Source organism: Neophocaena asiaeorientalis, unplaced genomic scaffold (genome assembly GCF_003031525.2).
Source record: "Neophocaena asiaeorientalis asiaeorientalis breed wild unplaced genomic scaffold, Neophocaena_asiaeorientalis_V1.1 scaffold303, whole genome shotgun sequence".
Lineage (NCBI taxonomy): Eukaryota > Metazoa > Chordata > Mammalia > Artiodactyla > Phocoenidae > Neophocaena > Neophocaena asiaeorientalis.
In genome coordinates, this window is record NW_020174420.1 from 1,192,504 (window position 1) to 1,215,105 (window position 22,602).

The 22,602-nt window shown below is 49.7% G+C and overlaps 1 protein-coding gene across 11 annotated transcripts in view; it reads right to left on the bottom strand.

Annotated features, from left to right (window-relative positions):
* Positions 1-7,654: 7,654 nt before the first annotated feature.
* Positions 7,655-22,602, bottom strand: part of DYSF (dysferlin) — a 220,715-nt gene continuing 205,767 nt past the window's right edge. For all 11 annotated transcript variants that reach the window (XM_024756409.1, XM_024756407.1, XM_024756408.1 and 8 more), the window contains 4 exons: positions 14,831-15,009; positions 13,121-13,230; positions 11,588-11,735; positions 7,655-7,920 (listed from right to left, as the gene is read on the bottom strand). In XM_024756409.1, coding sequence (XP_024612177.1) covers positions 7,882-7,920; positions 11,588-11,735; positions 13,121-13,230; positions 14,831-15,009 — 476 coding nt within the window. In that variant the 3' untranslated portion in view covers positions 7,655-7,881. The remainder of the gene's footprint in view (positions 7,921-11,587; positions 11,736-13,120; positions 13,231-14,830; positions 15,010-22,602) is intronic.

Sequence of the window (22,602 nt, forward strand, 5' to 3'; positions counted from 1 at the left end):
TGTATGTGTCTGAGGGAGGTGGGTCCAGCTCCAAGGGGAGACCCTCATTAGCAGAGCTCAGAGAGGGCTGTACAAGCATTAAAGCCAGTAGGCAAGTGTTCAGGGAGCCTGCATCCGCCCACAAGCAGACCTGTGCCGGAAGCCAAATCACCATGAGAAGTTTGCCTGAGAGGGGGAGGGGTGAGGGGAAAAGTCAGGGTTTCATGGCCGCAGGCCCCAATAGCCGTGGGAGATAGAAATCCTTGCCAAGGGGTCCCCCAGCCAAGTCTCTGTCCCCAGGACACAATCAAGGTGTCTCACCTTTCTCTCCCAGGGTGGGTGGACACATGCGCCACCACGGTTTGCCAGGCCCTGGGACCAGTCGCCTCATTAGGGAGCGTTTGCCAGCCTGTGCTCTGATCCCACATGCGGTCATTTCCTCACTCAGGTCTCAGAGGGCAGCTCTGCTTCTGCCAGGTCCACGTTCTTGGATGGCACCTCACTGCTGCCCCAAAGCTCTGTCGGTGTGTGGTATCCAGGAACGGCTGTAACTCTTTCCTGGATCCCGGACAGCAAGGAAGGGGGATGAGGGTTCGGATCAAGAGGGTCCCCTGCCCTGCCCCATTTTCCAGGCCCAGCCACGTCCGCACTTGTCCCCTCATTTCAGTAGCTGGCAGAGAGTTATAACTGAATTTGCAGTCAGGCTGAGAATGAAAAAGAAAACCCTTTACATGTCTGGGATTAATTTATCCCTGACGATGGCCACATTCACACGCTCTTTTCTGCTTAGGTTTCCAGAGTGTATTCCGGCCAAAAATGTGAAACACACACGCACAGACGCACGCACACACACACAGCAACACGTGTGCCCTGAGCGCACACGCGTGCGCCTGTGACTATGCCTGCATTTGTGACTGCGTCCCAGAGAGCGTGGTGCTTCCTTGCGTGGGTCTGAGCGTAACTGGCCTTGACCATCTGCATGAGGGGGTCTGTATGGAGCAGGGGCATTCTCTAGTGTGCACCTCTGTAGGGATCCCCATTCTGGTCATTGGTGGGCGACTGTCACCCAGCCCACCCCAAGGTGGCACGCAGAATAGCTGCTCTCCAGGAAAGGAAAGCCCAGACGTGGTGGCCGAGACAGTCATGTGGTGGGTGCTGCCTGTGTGGCAGGACAGCTGCACGGTTTCTCTCCCTCCTTTCCCACATCCAGAAAGCAGCAAGCCCCATCCTTCCCGGGCAAAGAAATGGGGCCACTGTCCCCCTTACACTGGAGGAGTCCCCCAGAGAGGGGAGACCCCCCCACACCTGCCTTGTCTTCTTCTTTAGCACTCTCCCTCGTCCCAACACCCCGGCAGCTCAGAGCTCCTTTTCAAAGGAAATCGAGCACTCACTATATGTCAGCCACTGTGTATCATCTCAGGAAAGGCTCCTGGGGGCCCCAGGGGTCTCCTGAGCCTGCAGGGGGAAGAGGCAACCAGGCTCCGGCCCCAGGCTCGTGATGGAAACAGGTAGAGCCAGCCAGGGAGCTGAACCAGCCACAGCGCCCCACTCCACCCCACCCCAAACACACCCCGGCCAGCCCTGCAGAGTGAAGGGGAATGGAGCCCAGGGTAACCGATGGAGCTTACAGGGAACTAATGGGTTACCAGGAAAATATGATGTGAGGCTTCCCCAACTGGATTTGGAGTGGCCAACCCAGGGGCGTAGCCTCTCTCTTCCTCCTGTATTCTGTGTCTAACCGAATAAGCTTGGGAGCCAGTGGGGAGGGCAGAAGGGAGCCGGCTCTGGAGGAATGAGAGGAGCTGAGGCCATGCTCCACCCAGTACTTGCATGAAAGGTTCTGGTCCCTTTCTTGTCCCTGCTGCACATTCTTCCTGTGTGTCTGTCTCCGTCTCTGTCCCTCACCATGAATCTATCTCTCTCGTCATCTGTCTCATCCACTGTCTCTCTTTTACACATGCGTGTGCACTCACACACACACAGACACGGACACACACACACACACCGTGAAAAACCGAGACCAAAATAAAGGCAGAGAAACAGCATGAAATCCACACTGGGCCAAGCCACAGGGCACAGAAGCTGCAGCTAGTTGTCTCCAGAGGACGGGATGGAACAGCAGCAGCAAAGGGGGAAGGAGGGAGAGGGAGGTTCCCACTCCACTTGTGGGAATCTCAGCCACCATTTAAGGGCCAGCCTGGCGGGCGAACCCTGGCCCTTACCCTGTTCTCATCCGCAATAAAAAAATGTTTCCTGGGCTGTCCCCACATCCCAGGCAGGGGATGCCCACCTGGCTCCCCTGGAAACGCCCTAGTCTTGCATTTATGAAACACGTGGAGAGAGGATTGAGACAAGTTTGCGTTGCCTGGGGGCGGAGGCAACGGGGAGCTGAGTATTCTGCGTATGAAAGGCTTTTATGAAATTTTACTGAACCATTTTTTTAACGGATGGGAATGATTCTCCACCTTGCAAAAGAATAGGTCTCAAATGTTGAACACTGACTGAATTTCAGAACACGAAAATCCAATTTGCGATGGCTCGGAGGGCCTGCCTATTTAAAGAGGGGATGCAATGAAACACTTAGTGAAGTCCCTTTAGTGAAGGAAGCAGACATGTCATTAAGGACTGAGATGTGATTTCCGCCTTGGAGGCACAGAGTAGGGGTCAGGGGAGGCGGGGACAGTCAAGCGTGCCAGGTTTCAGTGGTGGACGGGCATCAGGACAGGTCAGAGGAAACCTCCCAGAGGAAGGGGCCACGCTGAGGCCTGAGCCACGGGCCAAGGCCAGGCTTGCTCAGCATTCCACTCGGTAGAGCAGAGGGAAAAGCGACAGGTGAGGCAAGAAAGATGGCAGAATTGGCCTCTGAGGACCCAGGGCCAGCATGGCTGACCTCCCTTGTGAGGATGGGATCTGGGACGAGGGGACCACAGCTGGGTCCAGGGCTGACTGCCTGCGGACAGTGAACTGAGGTGTGGCGAGGGGGAAGGCTGACGGAGTGTTACCTGCGTTCCGATGACTGGCCTGCTTGGGGGCCTGATCGTAACTGGAAGGGATGGCGTTGGGAAGAAAAGTAGCTCGATCCAGAGAGATTCAAGAGGCAGAATTTGTGGGATCTGCCGATGTCTTGGATACAAGCTAAGGAGGAGGTAAGACTCAAGGATGCCTCCCACACATTCAGCTCCAGCGACTGGGTCGATGGAGGGAACAACAGGGCAGGAGCTGTTCTCATGGGGTGGAGGATAGAGATGTTGAGTGGGGATGGGAGGCGGGAGTTGCGTTTGGAGAGCTGGTAAGTCACCCTGGGGGGAGATGCCCACTGGGTAAGCAGTTGGATAGCATGGCTGCAGCACAGGGGAAAAAATGGGGCTAGAGGTAGGGATTCCAGGGTCAGTAGCCTCTAGAGAACAACCAAAGCCACAGGAGTGGGTGAGGCTGCTGAGGAGATGCAGAGTAAGAAGAGAGGGCCAGGCCAAGGGCCCTGGGGAACACTATAGACCAATCAGAGAAGGCAGGGCCAGACAGAAAAGAGGAATATTGGGCAACTGTGGTGCCATGGAAGCCAAAAACCGAAAGTGTATTAAGGAGCAGAGAACGTTCAGTGCTGCCAGCTGCTGCAGAGTCGGGAGGATCGGCGTCCACAGATTTAGCAACCAGGGTAGGTGGGGTCCTGGTGTGAATTAGAGAAAGGTGCCCCTTCCTCAAGGTAGTTTACTTCTTTCAGAAAACTGTAACACACTGATTTTATTAGAACAAAACCCTTTACTGCCATCTGCGGGAAAACTGTTATAATAAAGAATAAACCCATGATGTCTTAGATGTGGTGCCTGTACACAGCGCCCTGGTTATTGGCGACTGCCGTGAAAACAGTAGAATGAAATCTACCAACAAGGATGCTTTGAGCTATGGGTAGCACACTACCCAACCGAAGATGGCTTAAACCATAAGGAATTTATGATTCCACATAACAAGACCTCTGGAAGTAGGGAAGTTCCAGAGTTGGTTCTTTCTCAATAGCTTCCTGGAGAGTCAGGTTCTTGCCATCCTCTGATCGACTCTCTTCCTCAGGCTTGTCCCCTCATGATCACAAGATGGCAGCCATGGCTCCAGACATTACGTTTTTTCCACAGGAAGAAAAGGCAAAAGATGAAGATGTGTCTCCTTGTGTGTCCTTTGTTATTGGGGATAAAACCTTCCTAGAAACTTTTCAAGCACCCTCCTCACCCGTAACCATCACCACCCTCCCCTCACATCTCATTGGCCATAAATGAGTCACATGCCTCTTCCTAAACCAATCACCGTCAAGGGTAATGGCTTTACTATGGTTGGCTTGATCTCATAAGACACCTTCCCCGAGGGCTGGGGCAGGGCTCTTTTCTCGGCACAGTGCCACAGGGAAAGAGAGAGGAGATGGCTGTTGGAGAAGACAACCCACTGAGTCAGCCACAGGGGTGAAGTCAGACCACAGTGGGTTGAGGAGTGAGTGCAAGGTAAGGGCATGGAGACGGCAAGTGTAAATGATGCTTTCTAGAACTTTGTGAAGAGAGGAGAGACCATATTAGTAGGGAGACATGGAGGACAGGAAGGGTATTTTGATGGTGCCCTAAAGATGTCTGAACTTTCTCGTCCAAAACGGACTTCATGAATGGTCCCACCACTCATAAAGCCAGGCAAGTGGGAGTCATTTGGAATTCATCTCCCATCGCACCACCCCACCGCCCCACCCCAGCCCTAACCAGTCAATCCCCCAGGCCTCTTAGTTCTATCTGCTCAGGTCTCTGCCGTCCACGATCTCTATGCCAGAGTTTCCAAGAGCAGCACTACCAGATCTTCGGACTGGATAATTTGGGGTGGGAGGGTGTGTCCTGTGCACTGAGGGATGTTTAGTAGCTCCTGGATGCCAGTAGCACCCACCCTCAGCCCCTCCACCCCAAGCCAGGACCATAAAAACTGGCTCCAGACATTGTCAAATGTGACCTGGGGGGCAAAAATTGGCCCTGGTTGAGAACCACGGCTCTGTGCCCTGTGGAGATTCTTACAGATCTTTGAACCATTTCTGGTCAGTCTTTGCTCTCTCTACTGTCTTTTCCATCCCCTGCCCTTAACCCTGTAACCCTTGCCCATCAGTGTCTATCTACTTGTCTCCCTCTGCTACTCAGTTGTGAGCTCTGGGAGAACAGGAACCATGTTTATCCTTTTCAGCATTGTATCTCTAGAGCCTAGCACCTTGTCTGGTACACAGATGTCTCTCCGTGTGTGTGTGTGTATGTATTTCTTAAATGAATGAATGAGTGAATGAATGAATGAATGACTCCTGCCCTGCTTTTCAGAGTTGGCTCCTGGACTAATGGACCAGCCTTCTAGAATGGCCCTCTGCAACTGGCCAAGTGTTCTTCACCACTTGTGATCATAGACCCTATTGCAGAATTGGGTGAGATCACTGGACCCTCACCCTCTCGAAATCCATGAGGCGTATACAACCTGAAGCCCCACCATGTGCTCCCAGAAGACTCCTGTCTCCCAAGATAAGAACTAAGAAACCACACCTCTGATCAAGGCCAGTCCAGCTTTAAGTCTTTCCTCTTCTTCTTCCTTACCTCCAGAATGAAGTTCAAACTCTTCAGCCGCAGATACAGGCCGTTCAACACCCAGCCTTGCCCTGAAGAAGCCAGGCTCTCTGACAGCCGGAGATTGGTCTCTATCCCAGCTGCTCAGCACAGCTTTCCCATCTTAGCCACCGGGCCAGTCCGATGCTCCACTCAGATGACATCCCTTCCCTGCCCCAGGGTGTCCCTTCTCTGATACTCTCACAAGCGTTCAAATAAGCATGGTTTCCTGATCCACCTTTCCCCCCATGCTGGGAGCTATGGAAGGCCAGGAGTCACATGTAACTCACTGCTGTATCCTCTAGGGCTGCCATGTGGAGTCTCTCAATAAACATGTGCTGGACAGGGTATCTCCTCACCATCCATTCCTCATTCTCCCTGAGTTTTGCTTGGTGGCCTACATGGTTCCAGGGAGCAGTTTTAACCCCAACCCTAGCCTGACAAGGGCGGAGCAGAGAGAGAACGCAAAGTCTTGGTGACCTAACTGAGGAGGTGAATCAGCCCTCACCTGAAGCCAATCCCTCTGAAAATTTCATTTCTGTAAAGCCATTATATTCCCTTTACTAGTTTAAATAACGTTTCCTATGATCTGCAACTCAAAGCAGCAAGATTAAAGGAAAAAGTTAATAAGTGGGCACAATGTACCCCCAAACTCATTTAACCCAGCTGATACTTGCACAGTATGTATTTATTTCCTCCAGTGTTCTTGTACCTGTAAGAAAAAGGGAACTCTCTTTCCAAAGCTTACGCCCTCCCCTGCTTCTCCAGAAGCTGGTTCCATTAATTATCCCATTTTCTCTCTCGTGTCTTCGATCTATCTTTCCCTCCTCAGTGGCTTCCTCCTCCCTACCTTCAAATATTCTCAGGTCTCCCGAGCCTCTAAAGCTCTCTCAGCACCTCCCAAAGCTGCAGCCCCGGCTCTTCCATCCTTTCACCTCCAGTCCTCTCCGTGGAATCGCCTGCTCATGGCCTCCAAGCAGGCGGGCACGGTGGGTATTCAGGGAAGGCTCACGACCCAGAAGAGTTGGGTAACCCCGGCCCTTGCTGCCTGTTCTGTGCGAGGTGTGGCCACCCGGCTCCAGGTGTCAGGCGTCAGTCTCAGGACTGGCCACCCAGGTTCTCAGGGCCCACACGGAGTTGGACGCTGAGGGTGTCCTCCAGCCAGAACCTCTCCTGAAGAGAGAACCACTCTATGTTCAAGATGTAGCTCCCTCACCCAGGAGGGTTCAGGTCATCAGCCCTGTGCCAATCACCCCCCAGTCCTGCCAATCAGGTGGGGACGAGGCAGGGCCTCAGTCTGGGTCCCAGCATGCAGTGAAGAGACAAGGGGGCTGGAAGGCTCACTCTGGGGCCTCGGGGCCTGGGCCGCGGGAACAGGCTCACAGCAGGAAATGGGAGAAGCCCTCCCGCCAGGCTGTGCTCCAGAGTTCCAGCCCACCAGCCAACAGAGGCAGAGGCCTCTATTTCGGAAACACGATGTTTTCGTGCTCTTTGGTTTTTCTCTAAGTATGTCCTTGCTGCTCTTGTAGATGAAGCCTGATTCCTGCAAGAGATGTCAGCCCGACAGCTAATGCGATGCTCGGACCACAAGAAAAGCGTGTGTTTATCCAGTCCAGATCATTAAAGCAGGGTGAGGAAACAGAGGGAGGGAACCCCAAGAAATTCCAAGAGCATGGGAGACAAGGTCACAGCCAGGGGTCCAGCAGCCCTCCCAGCCTTTAGAGTTTTTCCGAGGGGCTCCATGTGCATAAGTGGAACCTCTTCCCGGGCATGGTGCAGGTAACTGCCCACCCAAGCAAAGATCACCGTGGGTGAGGAGATGCCTGAGGAAGGAGGGCACAGGGTGGAGGGACGTCCTGGCAGCAGAACAGGCTGGGTCTCCAGGCAGGCCAGACATCAAGCCTCAAAGCCCCTGCCACCCCTACCAGACTTGCCGAAAGATACACAGTCCCACTGGGAACGTTGCACAGATGGCACACATCCCACCCACGCGCCCACCCAGACATCCCCTGCACAGTCACCCTATTCAGGTACCCCAGAGATACACACACCAACGCCGCTTTGCGGTTCAAACTGTTTTATACTGAAATACACAGGGCTGATCCCCAAAAGGGTTGGGTTGGGGGAGAGAGAAATGATGAAAGCGGGGTGACCGCAGGGCTCGATGTCGCCAACACTTGGAGCGCGTGCCAGTCCCTCTCTCTGTCTGCCCACCCTGGCAGGACGGTGAGGCCTGGACATCTGGAGACACTCAGCAGAGCAGAGCAGAGCAGGCAGCCAGTCCTGGGCCCGAGAGTCCTCAGCTGAATGGCTTCACCAGCTTCATGGCAGTATAGTTCTGGAGGGAGGGCGGAGAGGCAGGGACAGGTGACGACAGCTGCCAGGGAAACGGAGCTGGGAAAGGTGGCTGATCCACTCAACCACCTGCCTGCACCTCTCCCTCATCATCCCCCAGGCCACACTCAGCTCGGCACTCCACCCTGATAGTGCTCTGGCTGTCACACAAGCCCACACGCTTGCCTGGGGGCCACAGCGCCTGAATTGCTCTGGCTTCTCCCCCGTCACTCCAGGGCCCACCCCGAGGTTCTGCCCAGCTACCGAGAGGACTCTGCCCCTGGCCAGGCCAGGCCCGGCCTTTGCCATCAGACAGGTGGCCTGAAGGCACGGCTGCGCTTCTCCCCACCCTCCTCCCACACTGCCCAGCGCGGGAACCTGGGGCTCGCTGGCCACCACGCTCCCGTCCAAAACGCAGAGAGCGAGCTGGGGTGGGGGGTATAGAGGGATGACCCGCAGTGTGGGCCAGCCCTAGAGATGGGTCACCCCTGATTAAGCCCTGGCTGCTGCAGGACTGGCAGGAATCTCCCCTCCCCACTCCTCCCCCCAAAACCATGAAAACACATACAACACAACACAGGGCTCCTAATTGGGACAGTATGTTCCCCAGCGCCGCCCAGGAAAGCCAACTCTGGAAACAAAGCCGCCGCTCCTTCCCTGCCAGATCGCCTCCTGCCTCCCCACACTGGCCCTGCTCCCGGCTGCCTCTAGGGCAGAGCTGGGAGGAATCAGACGGGCTGCCCTCCCTGTCCCCCTCCCAGGGGAATTTCCAAGAGGGTGGGAGATGAGGCCAAGTGGGGGGGAGCCCCTCTGCACCCAGGCCTCTGCCCCCCAAGGCCTGAAAGCCAGGTGATGGACGGTCACAGGTCTGGCATCCACCAGGTGACTGGGTGACTTGGCTGGAGGGAAGGAGGATATGCCCAGCTTGTAGCAAAGGCCTGCAAGCAAAAGCAGTCTGCAGTCTCAGACCCAGGCTGCCCTACAGCCCTCGCCTAGGATCTAACCCCACAGGCCAGCTCTGGAGAGAGAAGGCAGGGCTGGCATTGGAAAAAGGTCAAACCCCGAAGATATAGGAGACTGCTGCTGCTGGGGACTCAGGACACAGGGAAGAGGCTCTGACCAGGGCCTGCCCGCAGGGCTTTGGGATAAGGCTGCCCCAGGGACGAGAAAGGACCACAGCCTGGAAGTGGTTGGAAATCTTCTGTCCATCTCCCAGCCAAGCAGCAGGGCCTCCTTCCCCAGGTCCCTGAGGCCTAGTCCGAAGCCCTAGTGCCTTGCAGGGGCGGGGCCCTCCCCTCAGCTCTTCAGCAGAAGGCTGGCTTGACATGCAGCCCCCCTGGGGAAGGAAAAATCGCTCCCCTATCCACAGTGCTAGTCACAGCAGGTCAGCACTGACCTATCCCAGCCCCTTCCTCATGCGACGGGAGGGCCTGGCCACGGTCACTGGGGAGCCACCGACAGAGCCAGAACCCAGCCAACAGCTCCCGACTCCACATGGAGCTGTGTTCCACACAGCAGCGATGCTCAGACCTTGATGTTCCCGAGGCAGATTCTCCTCAGCAGGCCTGGGGCTGGCCCAGGACTCTGCATTTCTTACCAGCTCCCTGGTGCTGCCGCTGCTTGCTCCTCAGACCACCTCCTCAAGGAGCGAGGGTCCACACCAGCTCCCCTTTGCCCACACTCCCTGGCCTGGCCTCTCGGTGAGGCGTTAGGCTGTACCCCGTGCTCCCCCTCATCCCTGGCTTCACTGTATCTCCTTGTGGACCGACAGCTCCCAGGGGCACGGGCCCCACCAGCCTTCCCCTCACCCACACAACACGCCCTCACCTCCCGGACACACTTCGCACGCTAATAATGTCTTCACCTGAACCGAGTGGCGGCTGGGTGCACTCAACATGAGAGGAGGTAAGCCTGAGGACAGGCCAGGTGAGGGCCACTGCGCCTCCCCAACTTGGCCACAGGGCTGTGTCCCAGGGGAGGAGACACAGGGGACCACAAGGGGAGTCCTGGGCCCAACCCCTGAGCCCAGGTCACTGCCAGGGCAGCGACACTCCAGGCACCACACTTGCTCGTGTCCTTCCAGGGCCCAGCAGCTAACCTTGTACTTGTAATCTGTCTTCCTTTGCTTCAGGAGGGCCCCCCAAACTGAAGGAGCTTCAGGGTCCCCCAGCCTGGACCCGCCCCTGGGCCTCAGGCACGTTTGGCCAACGGGCCGTGAGTCGTCTCACTGAGCCTCAGAACGGTCTCAGCCTGGCGCTCCAGGCGACACAGTCAGCTGAGACGAGGGCCCGGCTCGCGGCCCAGCTCACGGTCATCCCAGCTCTGGACCCTCCTTTGTCACTTAGGGTCCAAGGGGTAGCCGGGGCCTGGACGTCCAAACCAGAGCATCCTCTCTGCTGCTCCCACAGTTCATGATCTTAGGGCCTGCAGGGGATTGTTCCGTGGTTTTAACCGTCCTCCTCGTAGGAGGCGTGCTCTGCTGGTACAATGCCTTGCCAGCTACGGTGGGAGAGCGCTCTCGGGCACCTCCTCCTCCCGGAGGATTCACGAAGCAAAGAGCTCACAGGTGAGTGATTCCCAGAGTGCACTACCCACTGTGGGGACAGCGTGCTTGACCGGCGGCCTGGTGCTGACCAGGGCTGTGGCCGGAACCCCAGACCGGGAGCTGTACACAGGGCTGCCGTGCAGCCCTGAGCTGGTCCCTCTCCTCTCTGGATGTGTGTTTCTTTCCATTCAAATAAGGGTGACATGGTGTCGATCACACCATTCCTCTACTTACATACGATTTTGAATTTTTTGTATTAAAAAGTTTCAAAAATTTCAAGAATATTAAAAATCAGGTGTCAGCCTGGGGACACTGTGATCGCTTCTGAGGTTCTAGAGACACTGGGGGTGCTGCTGTGAGGTCAGGGAAGCACAGGCAGGGAAGAGAGCTCCAGAACCTCCTCCCTTGGGAGGGGCCCCTGGAGCTGGGCACAGCAGTCCCCACGCGGGTGGCCCTGGCCACTCTTCGTCAGGCATCAGCTGGCTTCTTAGCAGGGGAAAGGGGCCCCAGTGTTTACTGCGCCCAATGAGAGGCTCCTTGCCAGCCCCCTCCTCGCCCACACCTTGCCCCACGCCCAGCCCACTGCAGCAGGCAGGACACACTTTATCAGGTTCCCAGGTGACACCCTCTCCAGCCCCAGGTCCTCAGCAGGTGCCATCCTCACAAGCAGAGGACCTTCCCCTCTGCTCTGCCATCTACACCTTCCCTGCCCCTCCTGACCCACTCCACACCCTCCTTCAAGAAGGTTCCCCTGCCCATGCCTGCCCAAGGGGCCTCGCCTTCTGCCAACCCCTTAATTACATAGCCCCTCAGGGGCTTGCTGAGGGTGCGGTGTCTCCCCATCAAGGGCAAGAACTCAGATTCCCTCACTGGACTAAGAGCTCCCCAAGGGTCTCCTACCAGACTGGGGACTCCCCAGAGCAGGGCCTATGTCTCCCTCATCAGACCATGGACTCCCCAAAGACAGAAGCTACTTCTCTCCATCAGACACGGGGTGCACTTTGAGGACAATGACAGACTCCCCTGAGAACCAGAAGCTGCTGGAGGTCAAGGGCTGTACCTCCCACATCAGACCAGGAGCTCCTCCAAGACAAGGGTCTGTGCCTCCCCACTCAGGCCAGCTTACCGGGAAGGAGTAGACGAAGATGCCCAAGAACAGCAGGAGAATGAAGAGAAGGACGAAGAGGATGATGGCACACCGGAACCGTCGCCAGAGGATGAACTTCATAGTCTTGTACGGGGAGGTGAACCAGAGGAAGGAGGTGTCAGGGCGCCTGCGAGTGAGAGCCCAGAGGTCAGCAGGGTACCTCCCACCAGGGCTGCTCCCTCCGGGTCCTGCTCACAAATTGCCCTGGCCCACCCGAGTCAGCCCCCCAGACCTGCCCAGCCTCCAAGCCCCCAGCCCCTGTCCGCACCTGCATCGCCCTCTCCTCCCAGCCTTCGCTACAGTGTGAGCCCCGCCCATGTTGCCCTCCTCTTCTTGGTGCTGTCAAGCCCTGCACACCCTCAGGGACCCCGTTCTCAGCCACCCTGTCCAGGTCACCTTCCCTGCCACTCTCTCCTTCCTGACCCAGGACTTAATCACAGACTAGAGATTTGGGGACTGGGCAGAGCTTCAAGGGGCTCCACGTTAGGTGAGCTATGGTCCATGAGCCTCAGATAAGCTAAGCCACTGGCCTAGATGCACGTGGCTCGTTCACTGGCAGGGAGTGAACCCAGAAAGCTGATTGTGTCTCATAACCAAGAACGTCAAATCCTTCCCCTAGGTCAGCCTCACCATTCAAGAGAGGGCAGGATTTTGTGTCTCAGTAATGGCCGTTTTAACATCTGCTTGCGTGCCGCTGGCTCTCCTGGGTCTCTCTGTCTTTCCACCCAGATCCCAGCATCCTTGGGCAGGGATGCCTGTCACTCCTCTGCCAGCCAGTGGCACTCAGGATAGCGCTATAACAAAGTGGGCTGTCCGTGCTAAGTGTGACTTGAGCTGAGCAGGCAGTGGAAAGGGACCCAGCAAATGCAGCCCTGCCCCGCATCTGAACAGCCATCTTTCAGGCTCCGGTAACTGCCTTCAAGGCTTCTGCATCCACTGGTTTGGGATGTAGGCCCCTCCCTTAGAGGCCTGTGAGGTAGGGGAGGCAGGGACTAGGCCCCCGTTTCACAGATGGGAAAATTAAAGCTGAAAGGCCTTTTGAAAGCCACATTGACACCACAGGAGAGCCATGGAAGGCAGCTTGGTCAGGGAAAGACCTTGGTCAGGCTCCGGGGCCAATCAGACCAGGTGTGAGAATTTCACCTTCGCCACTTTCCTTGGAATGACCTTATTTAACTTTGCTGTGATTGTTTCCTCATCTGTAAAGCGGGGATACTAATAACGGCTCAGCAGGGAAGGTTCCATGACACAACATATACATGCCATATGACAGCACGCCTGGCCTACAACCAACAGCTACCCAACAGCGCCTGCTTCTGGAACTAGCTGATGAGCCCAGCGTGTCCTGGAATGATGTCTGTCACCTGCCCCCTAACAATGTGTACCCTTGGATGAGTCACACCCCTCTCTGGGCCCTGGGACCTCTGTGCGGCTATACAGTGAGTGCCTCCTGTGCTGTGGATACTCCTCCCCATCCCCTTGGGCATCAGGGGTCAGGGGCTGAGCACCAACCTTGGGTCCTCGAGCTTGGGGTTCATGTTGGGCTCATCTCGGCCCTGGCCGGCCGGCCGCTCCTCATGTTCGCTCTCGGCCACAATCTCCAAAGTCATCTCCAACTTGCCCTGAGGGGACAAGGGGGACCTGATCAGAGACATAAAGGCTTGGCCCCATGGCTTGGAGAGGAGCCAGGCCAGGACAGATGTAAAGGTCACTTTATGATTTGTTTGAAAAAAAGATACAGGGTGATCTGATCATAAAAGTACCTGCTCCTTGCAGAACACATAGCAACTACAGAAATGTATAAAAAAAGGAGACTGTCACCCATACTTCCACTATGTAGAGACAAGCACTCTTAATACTTTATTCCTCAGAGCTATTTTTCTTTGCAAGTATACGCAATATCACGCTGTGTATATATGGTTCTATAGCTTGTTTCTCTCATTTAGGAATATATTTTATTATATAATTATATACTCTTTAAAGTTTGCTTTTAATGCTGTATCTATGTAATGGTTGACCATAATTTATTTAGTAAACCAGTTATTTTGGTTCGTTTAGGTTGTTTCCAACTCTTTGTTGTTACAAATAAACCCTAAATTTTTAATTTTATGGGGTTATTTCTTTAGGAGAGATTTTAGGAGTGGGATGAAAAATTTCAAGGGCATAACTATTGTTAAGTCTCTGGCTATATATTACTACATTGTTTCCCCAAATGGTAAAAATCATTAGCCTGCCCAACAGAGGTAAATGAGAAGGCTGTCTCTCTGCATCCTCCCTGGCAATAAGTGTTTCTATTTTTTAAAAAATTCTAATATAATACATAAAAAATGTTTTCACATTTGAAAGCATTCCTTTATGTAATTACTAGGGGAAATGAAACTTCTTAAATATGTAATGGCCACTGTACTGCTTTATGTATTATCTATGTATGCCCTTTGCTCATTTTTCTTTTGAGATGTTAGTATTTCTTATTAATTGTTATAATTTGTTATACAACATGGATATTTTATTTCAAGGGCCACTTTAGGGATTGGCTGTCTGTCTGCCGTTTCTAAGTACAGTTGACCCTTGAACGACACAGGTTTTAACGGCACAGGTCCACTTACACACAAATTTTTTTCAATAAATACACAGTTGGCCCTCATTTGCAGGTTTCAGATCTGTAGATTAAACCAAACACAGAAGGTGGACTATGAGACTTGAGCATCCATGGATTTGGTGTCCACGCGGGCTCCTGGAACCAACCCTCTGCTGATACCAAGGAAGGACAGTAAACTCATTTACTTCCTCTGCAGAGGAAGGATGATTCTCCATGGTCCCCAGTCACACCCCTGGGCAGACCTCTGGGCAGGGAGAAGACAAGGACAAGGAACAAGGTCAGTCCCTTATAGGGTCCTGCTCAAATGGGAGTGGCATGACCCCTGTCCTCCACAGGAAGCCCAGCCAGAGGGGAACCCAGGATACAGATCACTGTGAAGGCCAAGAAGCAAAGTACAAATTAAACAGGGTCCACGGGAGATTAGGGCATCTTTAGGTTTAGATAGGCTTTCCTGGGATACGAGCCTCGAGGAGACGAAGGCTGGGAACTGGCAGGGAAGAGGGACAGTGTCTTGGGAAACAGACAGGGAGGGCAGGATAGAGGGAGAGGAACACGTCTGTGCTCAGCGATTTCTATGGACGAGTCACTCCGGCATCTCCACCGACCAGAGGGAACAGACTTACCGCCAGTATCTTCTTCTCACCCTCGTCCGCCACACAGGGCCACCAGCCCTTCACTGTTTTCTGTTCAAAAAGGGACACAAACCACTCCGGGTGGAAAGTGTCATCCAGCTGGTCCAGGGAACACTTCTCAGCTGTCTTGGCAGGCTTAGGCATGCGGTTGAGGTCCAGCTGCAGAGAGCCTGTAGCAGAGAAGGGTGCTTTGGCCCACGCTTTCTCAGTCACTGTCAGCCTAGGGCCACCCTGGGGCTGGGCAAGTTCAGCCTCCTCAGCTTCAATCCATGGTCTTAGCCCCATGGCTCAAACTCCACTCCCCACCCACTGCCTCTCATTCCATCTGTACAGCTTCCCATCCATCTATTCATGCATGCATATGCCTGCTACTGTGCCCTGATTGATTCACCCTTGACAGAACTTCCCACCTGCTCAACTATTCATCTTACTATGCACAGATTCATTCATTCACCCATCGTCTACATCCACCGACCATCAACTTTTTAAACCGTTTTTAGTGCAGTAAAATATCTATAGATAAGATAAAATTTGTTATTTTAACCATGTTCAGATGTATACTTCAGTGGCATTAATTACATTCACAACATTTGGCAACCATCAGCACTACCTATTTCCATAATTTTTTCATTCCCCCCAAACAGCAACTCTGTACCCATTAAGTAATAACTCCCCATTCCCCTCTCCTCTCAGCCCTGCTAACCTCTAAATCTACTTTCTTTCTCTATGAAAAAGCCTATTCTAGACACCTCATACAAGTGGGATCATAAAAATGTATCCTTTTGTATCTGGCTTATTTCACTTGGCATAATTAGTTTTCCAGATTCATCCACATTGTAGCATGTATCAGTACTTCATACTTTTTTATGGCTGAATAATATTCCATGGTACGTATATACCACATTTTGTTTATCCATTCATCTGTTGATGGACACTTGGATTGTTTCCCCCTTTTGACTCTTGTGAAGGATGCTGCTCTGAACACTGGTGTGCAGATGTCTTAGTCCCAGTTTTTAATTCTTTTGGGTACATAACTAGAAGCGAAATTGCTAGGTCATGTGTTTAGCTTTCTGAGGAACTGCCAAACTTTTTCCCAAGCAGCTGCGCCAATTTACATGCATACCACCAATGTACAAGTGTTCCAATTTCTCCACATCCTCTCCAACACTTGTTATTTTCCATTTTTTGTTTTTGCTTTTGCTTTATTATAGGTATAAGTGTTATCTCATTGTGGTTCATCCACCAATTTTTTCATCTGCCCACCTAGTTATCCAAGCAGCTATCTTTCTATACTGCTTCATCTACTCATCTATTTTATCCATCTTCTCCAAGAATAGCCCCATCTACTGGGTTGAGCCGTATGAAAATTCTGGTATTCAACTATATTTGACGTATAAAAACAGCAATTTCATGAGGTTTCACCTAATCCAATTCCAACAACACGAAGTCAATGGGATTGGAGCATAGGTTACTAAAGGGATTAAGTGAGAGAGGTAAATCTAAAAAATATTTTCCAAGGCCAAATTGAAGAAATTCTGTAACAGGGAAGAGCCAAATCTGACCACATGTTGGATCTGTTTCTCTTACTTTAACCTTTTCTTTCCACTGCTTTTGTTCACTAAAAGGATACTGTCTATACATAATGGCCTGCCTTGGGGAACCCTGCCCCTCTGCCTGAATGTTGAACCAAGGTGCCTTTTTCAGGGAAACATCCAGAACCTGTCCATCTGTGGATGGCTATAAGAAAGAAGAAATTAACACATCCCGTCCCTGAGGCTGGCTATTCCAGGTGATGTTTGCAAACCTTATGGCCTTTTTACTTTACTTCCTCATCTCCTCCCCCCTTTGTGCTATAAAAGAAACTGGCATCCAAACCCCAATAAGATGGTTATTTTGAGACATTAGTCTGCAATTTTCTCAGTCTGCCAGCTTTCCGAATAAAGTCGTATTCCTTGCCTCAACACCTCATCTCTGATTCATTGGCCTGTCATGTGGCAAGCAGAGTGAGCTTGGACTCGGTAACAAATTTGGCAAGCCAGCCAGGAGGCTTGCAGCTTTTGGCTAGCCAGCCCCGGTCAGGGAACATTGTGGCAAGGCCTAGCAGATGCCAGGACCATTTGTCCTGAGGATCTTCCCTTCAAACTTCCCTCAAGCGGTGCCAGCTACTGCAGCGCTTGGCAGCTGAAGCAAGGAAAAGACCAACTTCTACGAGTCCACAGACTCAATTTTGTATGGTTAGTCTACCCAATTCAGTAACCAGTTCATTTGTTTTGGTCTTGGTCTTGTTTTGCTTGTGTGTATCCTTTTGTGTTGCGAGTCGATGAACTCGACTTTGTATGGTAAGTTGCTCCAGCGTGCACACTGGGAACATATTTCCCTCTTAATTTGGGCTTTTCCTTTACAGGATAAGCCAATTTGTTTGATTGGGGTACCCTACTGGAGGGGGAAATTGTTGTTGGACTCTACCTGATTTGGAGCCAGTTCGTTGGTTTTGTAGGGTAAGTCTACCCGATTTGGGAACTAGTTTGTTGGTTTTGCAGGTTAAGTCTACCTGATTTAGGAACTGGTTCATTGGTTTTGGTCTTGGTTTTGTGTGCACCGATGGCAGAATTTGTTTGGGCCTTTTGTGTTGGAATTTGTTTGTGTCTTTTGTGTTTTGGTGTTATCAAACTTATAAAAAATGGAAATACTCCATCTATCCTGAAGGAGAGCCCTTTGGGGTGTATATTAGATAAATGGGCAAAACATAGCCATGAGCCTATGACTAAGAAAGACATGATATACTATTGTAATAGGGTGTGGACCCAATATATGTTAGGATCAGAAGAATGATGGTCCCTGAATGGTTCACTCAATTATTATATGATCTCGCAGTTAGAAGTGTTTTGTAAAAGAGCAGGCTGCACCAGCAGTTTCTCCAACTGCTCCCCCCCCGCCATATGCCGCCAACATATTCACCGCCTCCTGTTTCCCCTACCCATGGGGATCAAATAGAAGCTTCTATGATAACCCCCAAGGCATAGGGACCTGGTTTAGTATCACCATCTAAGACCCAACAGACCCACCATCTAAGACCCACCATCTAAGACCCAATTTGGACCAGGGGCCACTTCTACAGCAGGGCAATTTCCCTTGTGCTGACATCCTGTAAGAGGCCAGGGGACTCCCCTGGACTTGAGGCATCCGATTCTAATTTCCGCACAGGAGCCCCAGATAACTTTGACAGTGGAGAACAAGTTGATTGACTACCTTCCCTATTTTTATCTTAAGAGGCTTGTAAATATTAAACAAAGGGGAAACAAAGGCATCCTAGGAAAAACTTGACTGTATCTTTGAGATGTAAGTGTCCTATCTGGTCTTCTCAGGAACGCTCATCTCTGCCATCTTTTTAAAATGCAAACTTTGAAAAAAGGGCAAAGTAATTTAGAAATTGACTTGTCAAGGATAAATTAAAAAACTAAGTGTTTTTTCTGTAAAAATTCAGCCATCTAGACAAGTGAACTTGATTTGTTCCATCTGCCAGAAACCTAATTTTAATCCAACCTCTTTTTGTAAACTGATGGGTTTTATGTTGCTGTACGTGACTCAGGGCTGAAATTTTGAAATGAGAACTATGATGTCTCTGTTTGTTTGTGTCCTCGTATGTGTCTTTGTCTTTGGATGACATTGCTGGGGTTGATTTGCGGATGAGCTCTATTTAACTGGCTTAAAGAAGAGTAAGTTCTTACAAACCAAACAATTCTAAATACAAGAAAAATTAAGCTAAATGAATTTCGGGTTCATGTGCACTGAGAAATATTCAGTATTAATGTTTGTTTGTTGATCTAATTAATATAGACATGTCATTAGAGTCATCAGCATTAAGTATAATACTTTCATTATGCCTAGGTTTAATATAAGCTAAATAAAATCTTGTTATATCTGTTGCAAATTTATCAGCAAGGAAAGTAACTTGATGTAAAGAAACTTTTAAGGAAAGAAAATGTAAATGAGATAAGAGCTTTAGGTGCACTTTTTAAAATAATTATCTTTATCTAAAATTAATCTCTCCAGAGCTTCCCTGGTGGTGCAGTGGTTAAGAATCCGCCTGCCAATGAAGGGGACACAGGTTCGATCCCTGGCCTGGGAAGATCCCACATGCCATGGAGCAACTAAGCCCATGCACCACAACTACTGAGCCTCTGCTCTAGAGTCCACATGCCACAACTACTGAGGCCTGTGCTCCCCAACAAGAGAAGCCACAATAATGTAAAGCCCATGCACCGCAATGAAGAGTAGCCCCTGCTCACCGCAACTAGAGAAACGCCACGCACAGCAATGAAGACCCAACATAGCCAAAAATAAACACAAATAAATAAATTTTAAAAAAATAAAATTATTAATCTCTGCAGATATTCCACAACTTGAAAGTTAGAATTGTGCTAAAATAAGTTAAGTCATGGAAGGTTTATTGAAAGTGGACCCCAAGAAAAGAGTTTTGTAGACGGTCAGGATTGACTAAGTTTAAAATAAGTTTAACTGAGTAAATGAATTTTAAAAGTAAGCTGGTCAAAAATTTGAATTTGGCTTTTCTCTCTGTTAAGAAGACAAGGTTTCTTTAGATTCTGAACTGCCTCTGATAACAGATTTTAAGTTTTTCTACATTTTAAGTGATCTGTTCTGTATTTGCCTTTGAAATCTTTTACTGTTACTTCCGCTAAGTGAATAACTATTGTTTCACAGTGACCTGAGGTCCTATCTGACTGTTTAAACCCTTTTGATATTTTTTTGACAAAACTTCACAAATCAAATTATAATGAAGGGGCTTCCCTGGTGGCACAGTGGTTGAGAGTCTGCCTGCCGATGCAGGGGACACAGGTTCGTGCCCTGGTCTGGGAAGATCCCACATGCAGAGTGGCTGGGCCCGTGAGCCATGGCCGCTGAGCCTGCACGTCCGGAGCCTGTACTCCACAACGGGAGAGGCCACAACAGTGAGAGGCCCGCGTACCGCAAAAAAAAAAAAAAATTATAATGACGTTCCTTTGAACTCTAGCTAACTTTGGGATGCTTCAAAGGGCCCCTGAAACACCCCAAAGAGAGATATTAACTAATTAGGTTCACTTGGTAGGTTGAATTACATGGGAAGTGTCAAATAAGTAATAAATCTTCTTAGGTTATACTGTATGGCAAATGATACAGGTATTCTAGAGATTATATGGAGTTCCTAAAATTTGATGTGTGCTGGTAAAATGTTATCTGTCATAATTCTAGTTACTATCTAAATGTGTTGCATGTCACAGCACTAACCAAGTTACTTTGTCAATTGCATTGTAATCAGATTTAAACGTGCCTTCTTAAGTCTTTCGTCATTATAGACAGTTATGGTTTCACTCTGAGGATGCCTTTGTAAAAATGCTTCCTCTTCAAGAAGATTTATAGGAAGGACTTTGGATAAATACAAGTTTCTGGCTTTCAGGCCATAATGCTGGACTGGCTAAGAAATTGAAGAATTCTAATGGGAAACCTGATGGCTTATAAAGCTGTTAACAAGAAGGATTCGTTACATAGAACTCAGTAAAGTGGTGAATATGGTTATAATTTTTATGGTCTCTATCTGAAAAATGACTGGTTTAAATCTGTGTTTTCCAGGTGTAAGGAAAACCTTCCCCTTAAGCTAATTATGACTCACAGTAATTTGGTAAATTACACCTTTGTAAGCCAAATGGTTTGTACTTTGTGTCTCCCTGCTGTACTATGTCTTTGTCAATGTTACTAGCTGCATTACTTATATCCTGTCTATTTTATAAGACCGTTGTCTCTTCCAGTACCCAGTGTGTAACCAGGCTTCCAACAAAACTTCTATGGCTAAAAATCTTGAGGAAATAGATCACATTTATAATGTAAAATAATTGTAATAGTGTGATTCTAGGTATGGGAAGAAGCAACAAGGGAAAATGTCTCCTGGATCATAGTTAGATAGGGGATCCAGAGAATCTTTAATTATCAATAGGGCCTAATCCCAAAACTAGCACTTAGAGTGGCATACCAAGAATTTTTGCCTGATCTGGGATGAGCCTCCCAGCGCCGTGGGACAAAAGTTGATCATGAAATGTCTCCCAAATATTGGTCAAAATCCTGACCAAGAGGAGAGGATCTGAGAAATTGAATAATTCCTGCCACATCAGTCATTAGCGATTGCAGCCCTCCAACGTGAGCCGGTGAACCCTGAGGAAACTCAGGATATGAGAATACAGGATACAGGCCCCAGATAGCTAAGGTGCATATCAAGGGAGTGATTTCAGTGAGCCCAGACTCTTGCATTTTCCCATACATAGAAAAGCGCTAAATTCCTTAACTTGAAGTGCTCCCTCCCAAACTTGAAGCCCTCAAAATTCCCACTGAATACATCATAACTCTCAACTTTTAAGCTGTGAATATTTTTTAAGGCTACAGGTGTACAGGAGATGCTTTCCAGAGAGGAACAAAAGAAACAATGTTTGGAACAGTGGCACCGATGGACACTCCCAGAAAGATCCATCTGATGAAGCAATTAGAACGGTCATCACCCCTTCTTCCACAAGATTGTGGAATGGATATTGACAGTGGGGAATTGTAACAGGGAAGAGCCAAATCGGACTATATGTTGGATCTGCTTCTTTTACTTTAACCTTTGCTTTCCACTGCTTTTGTTCACTAAAAGGATACTGTCTATACATAATGGCATAATGTCTATACATACTATCTATACTCAGGGAACCCTGCCCCTCTGCCTGAATGTTAAACCAAAGTGCCTTTGTTCAGGGAAATATCCGGAACCTGTCCACCTGTGGATGGCTACAAGAAAGAAGAAATTAACACATCCTCTCCCGGAGGCTGGCCATTCCAGGTGATATTTGCAAAACTTATAGCCTTTTTACTTTACTTCCTCATCTCCTCCCCTTCTCTGTGCTATAAAAGAAACTGGCATCCAAACCCTAATAAGATGGTTATTTTGAGACTTTAGTCTGTCATCTTCTTGGTCTGCCGGCTTTCCAAATAAAGTCATATTCCTTGTCTCAACACCTCGTCTTCAATTCTTTGGCCTGTCGTGCAGTGAGCAGAGCAAGCCTGGACTCGGTAACAATTCTTGAATACCATACAAAGGAGATTAGGTTTTTTATCAGTGTGGAATGCTCAGTTACTGCAGGTATTCATTGACTGGATCTATTTTTCTAGCTTTCTTTCTTTCCATTCATCCATTTATCCTTCCATACATCTATCTGCTTTGACTTAACTGTCTACATCCCTCTAGAGCTACCATTTGCTGAGCACTGTATCTATCCATTAATCAGGTCATTATTCTATCCAGCATTTGTTCAACTCTATCAGCCTTCATCTATCTATCCACCCATCTACACATCTCTCCATCCCTCAACTACAGATGAATGTTTATTTCCCATTTTAAACATGATCCCAAGATAATATTAAGTAAAAATCAGGATATTAAACTATATATACTATATCTACATAAAGACTGTAAGGAAACATAGGATTATTTCCTGATGGCAAAATTACAGATCTTAACTATCATTTTTAAAATAAAAGTAATAAGTACTCGAAGTAAAATATGTAATTAGAAAATACATTATGAAGGGGGAAAAAGAAATCTCTGAATAATACTGTAAGTTGCTAAAAGAGTAGATCTTCAAATTTCTCTTCACAAGAAAAAAACATTGTTAACTACGTAACTTATTTTGGCTATCACTTCACAATATATACAAACATCCAATTAAAAAAAAAAGAAA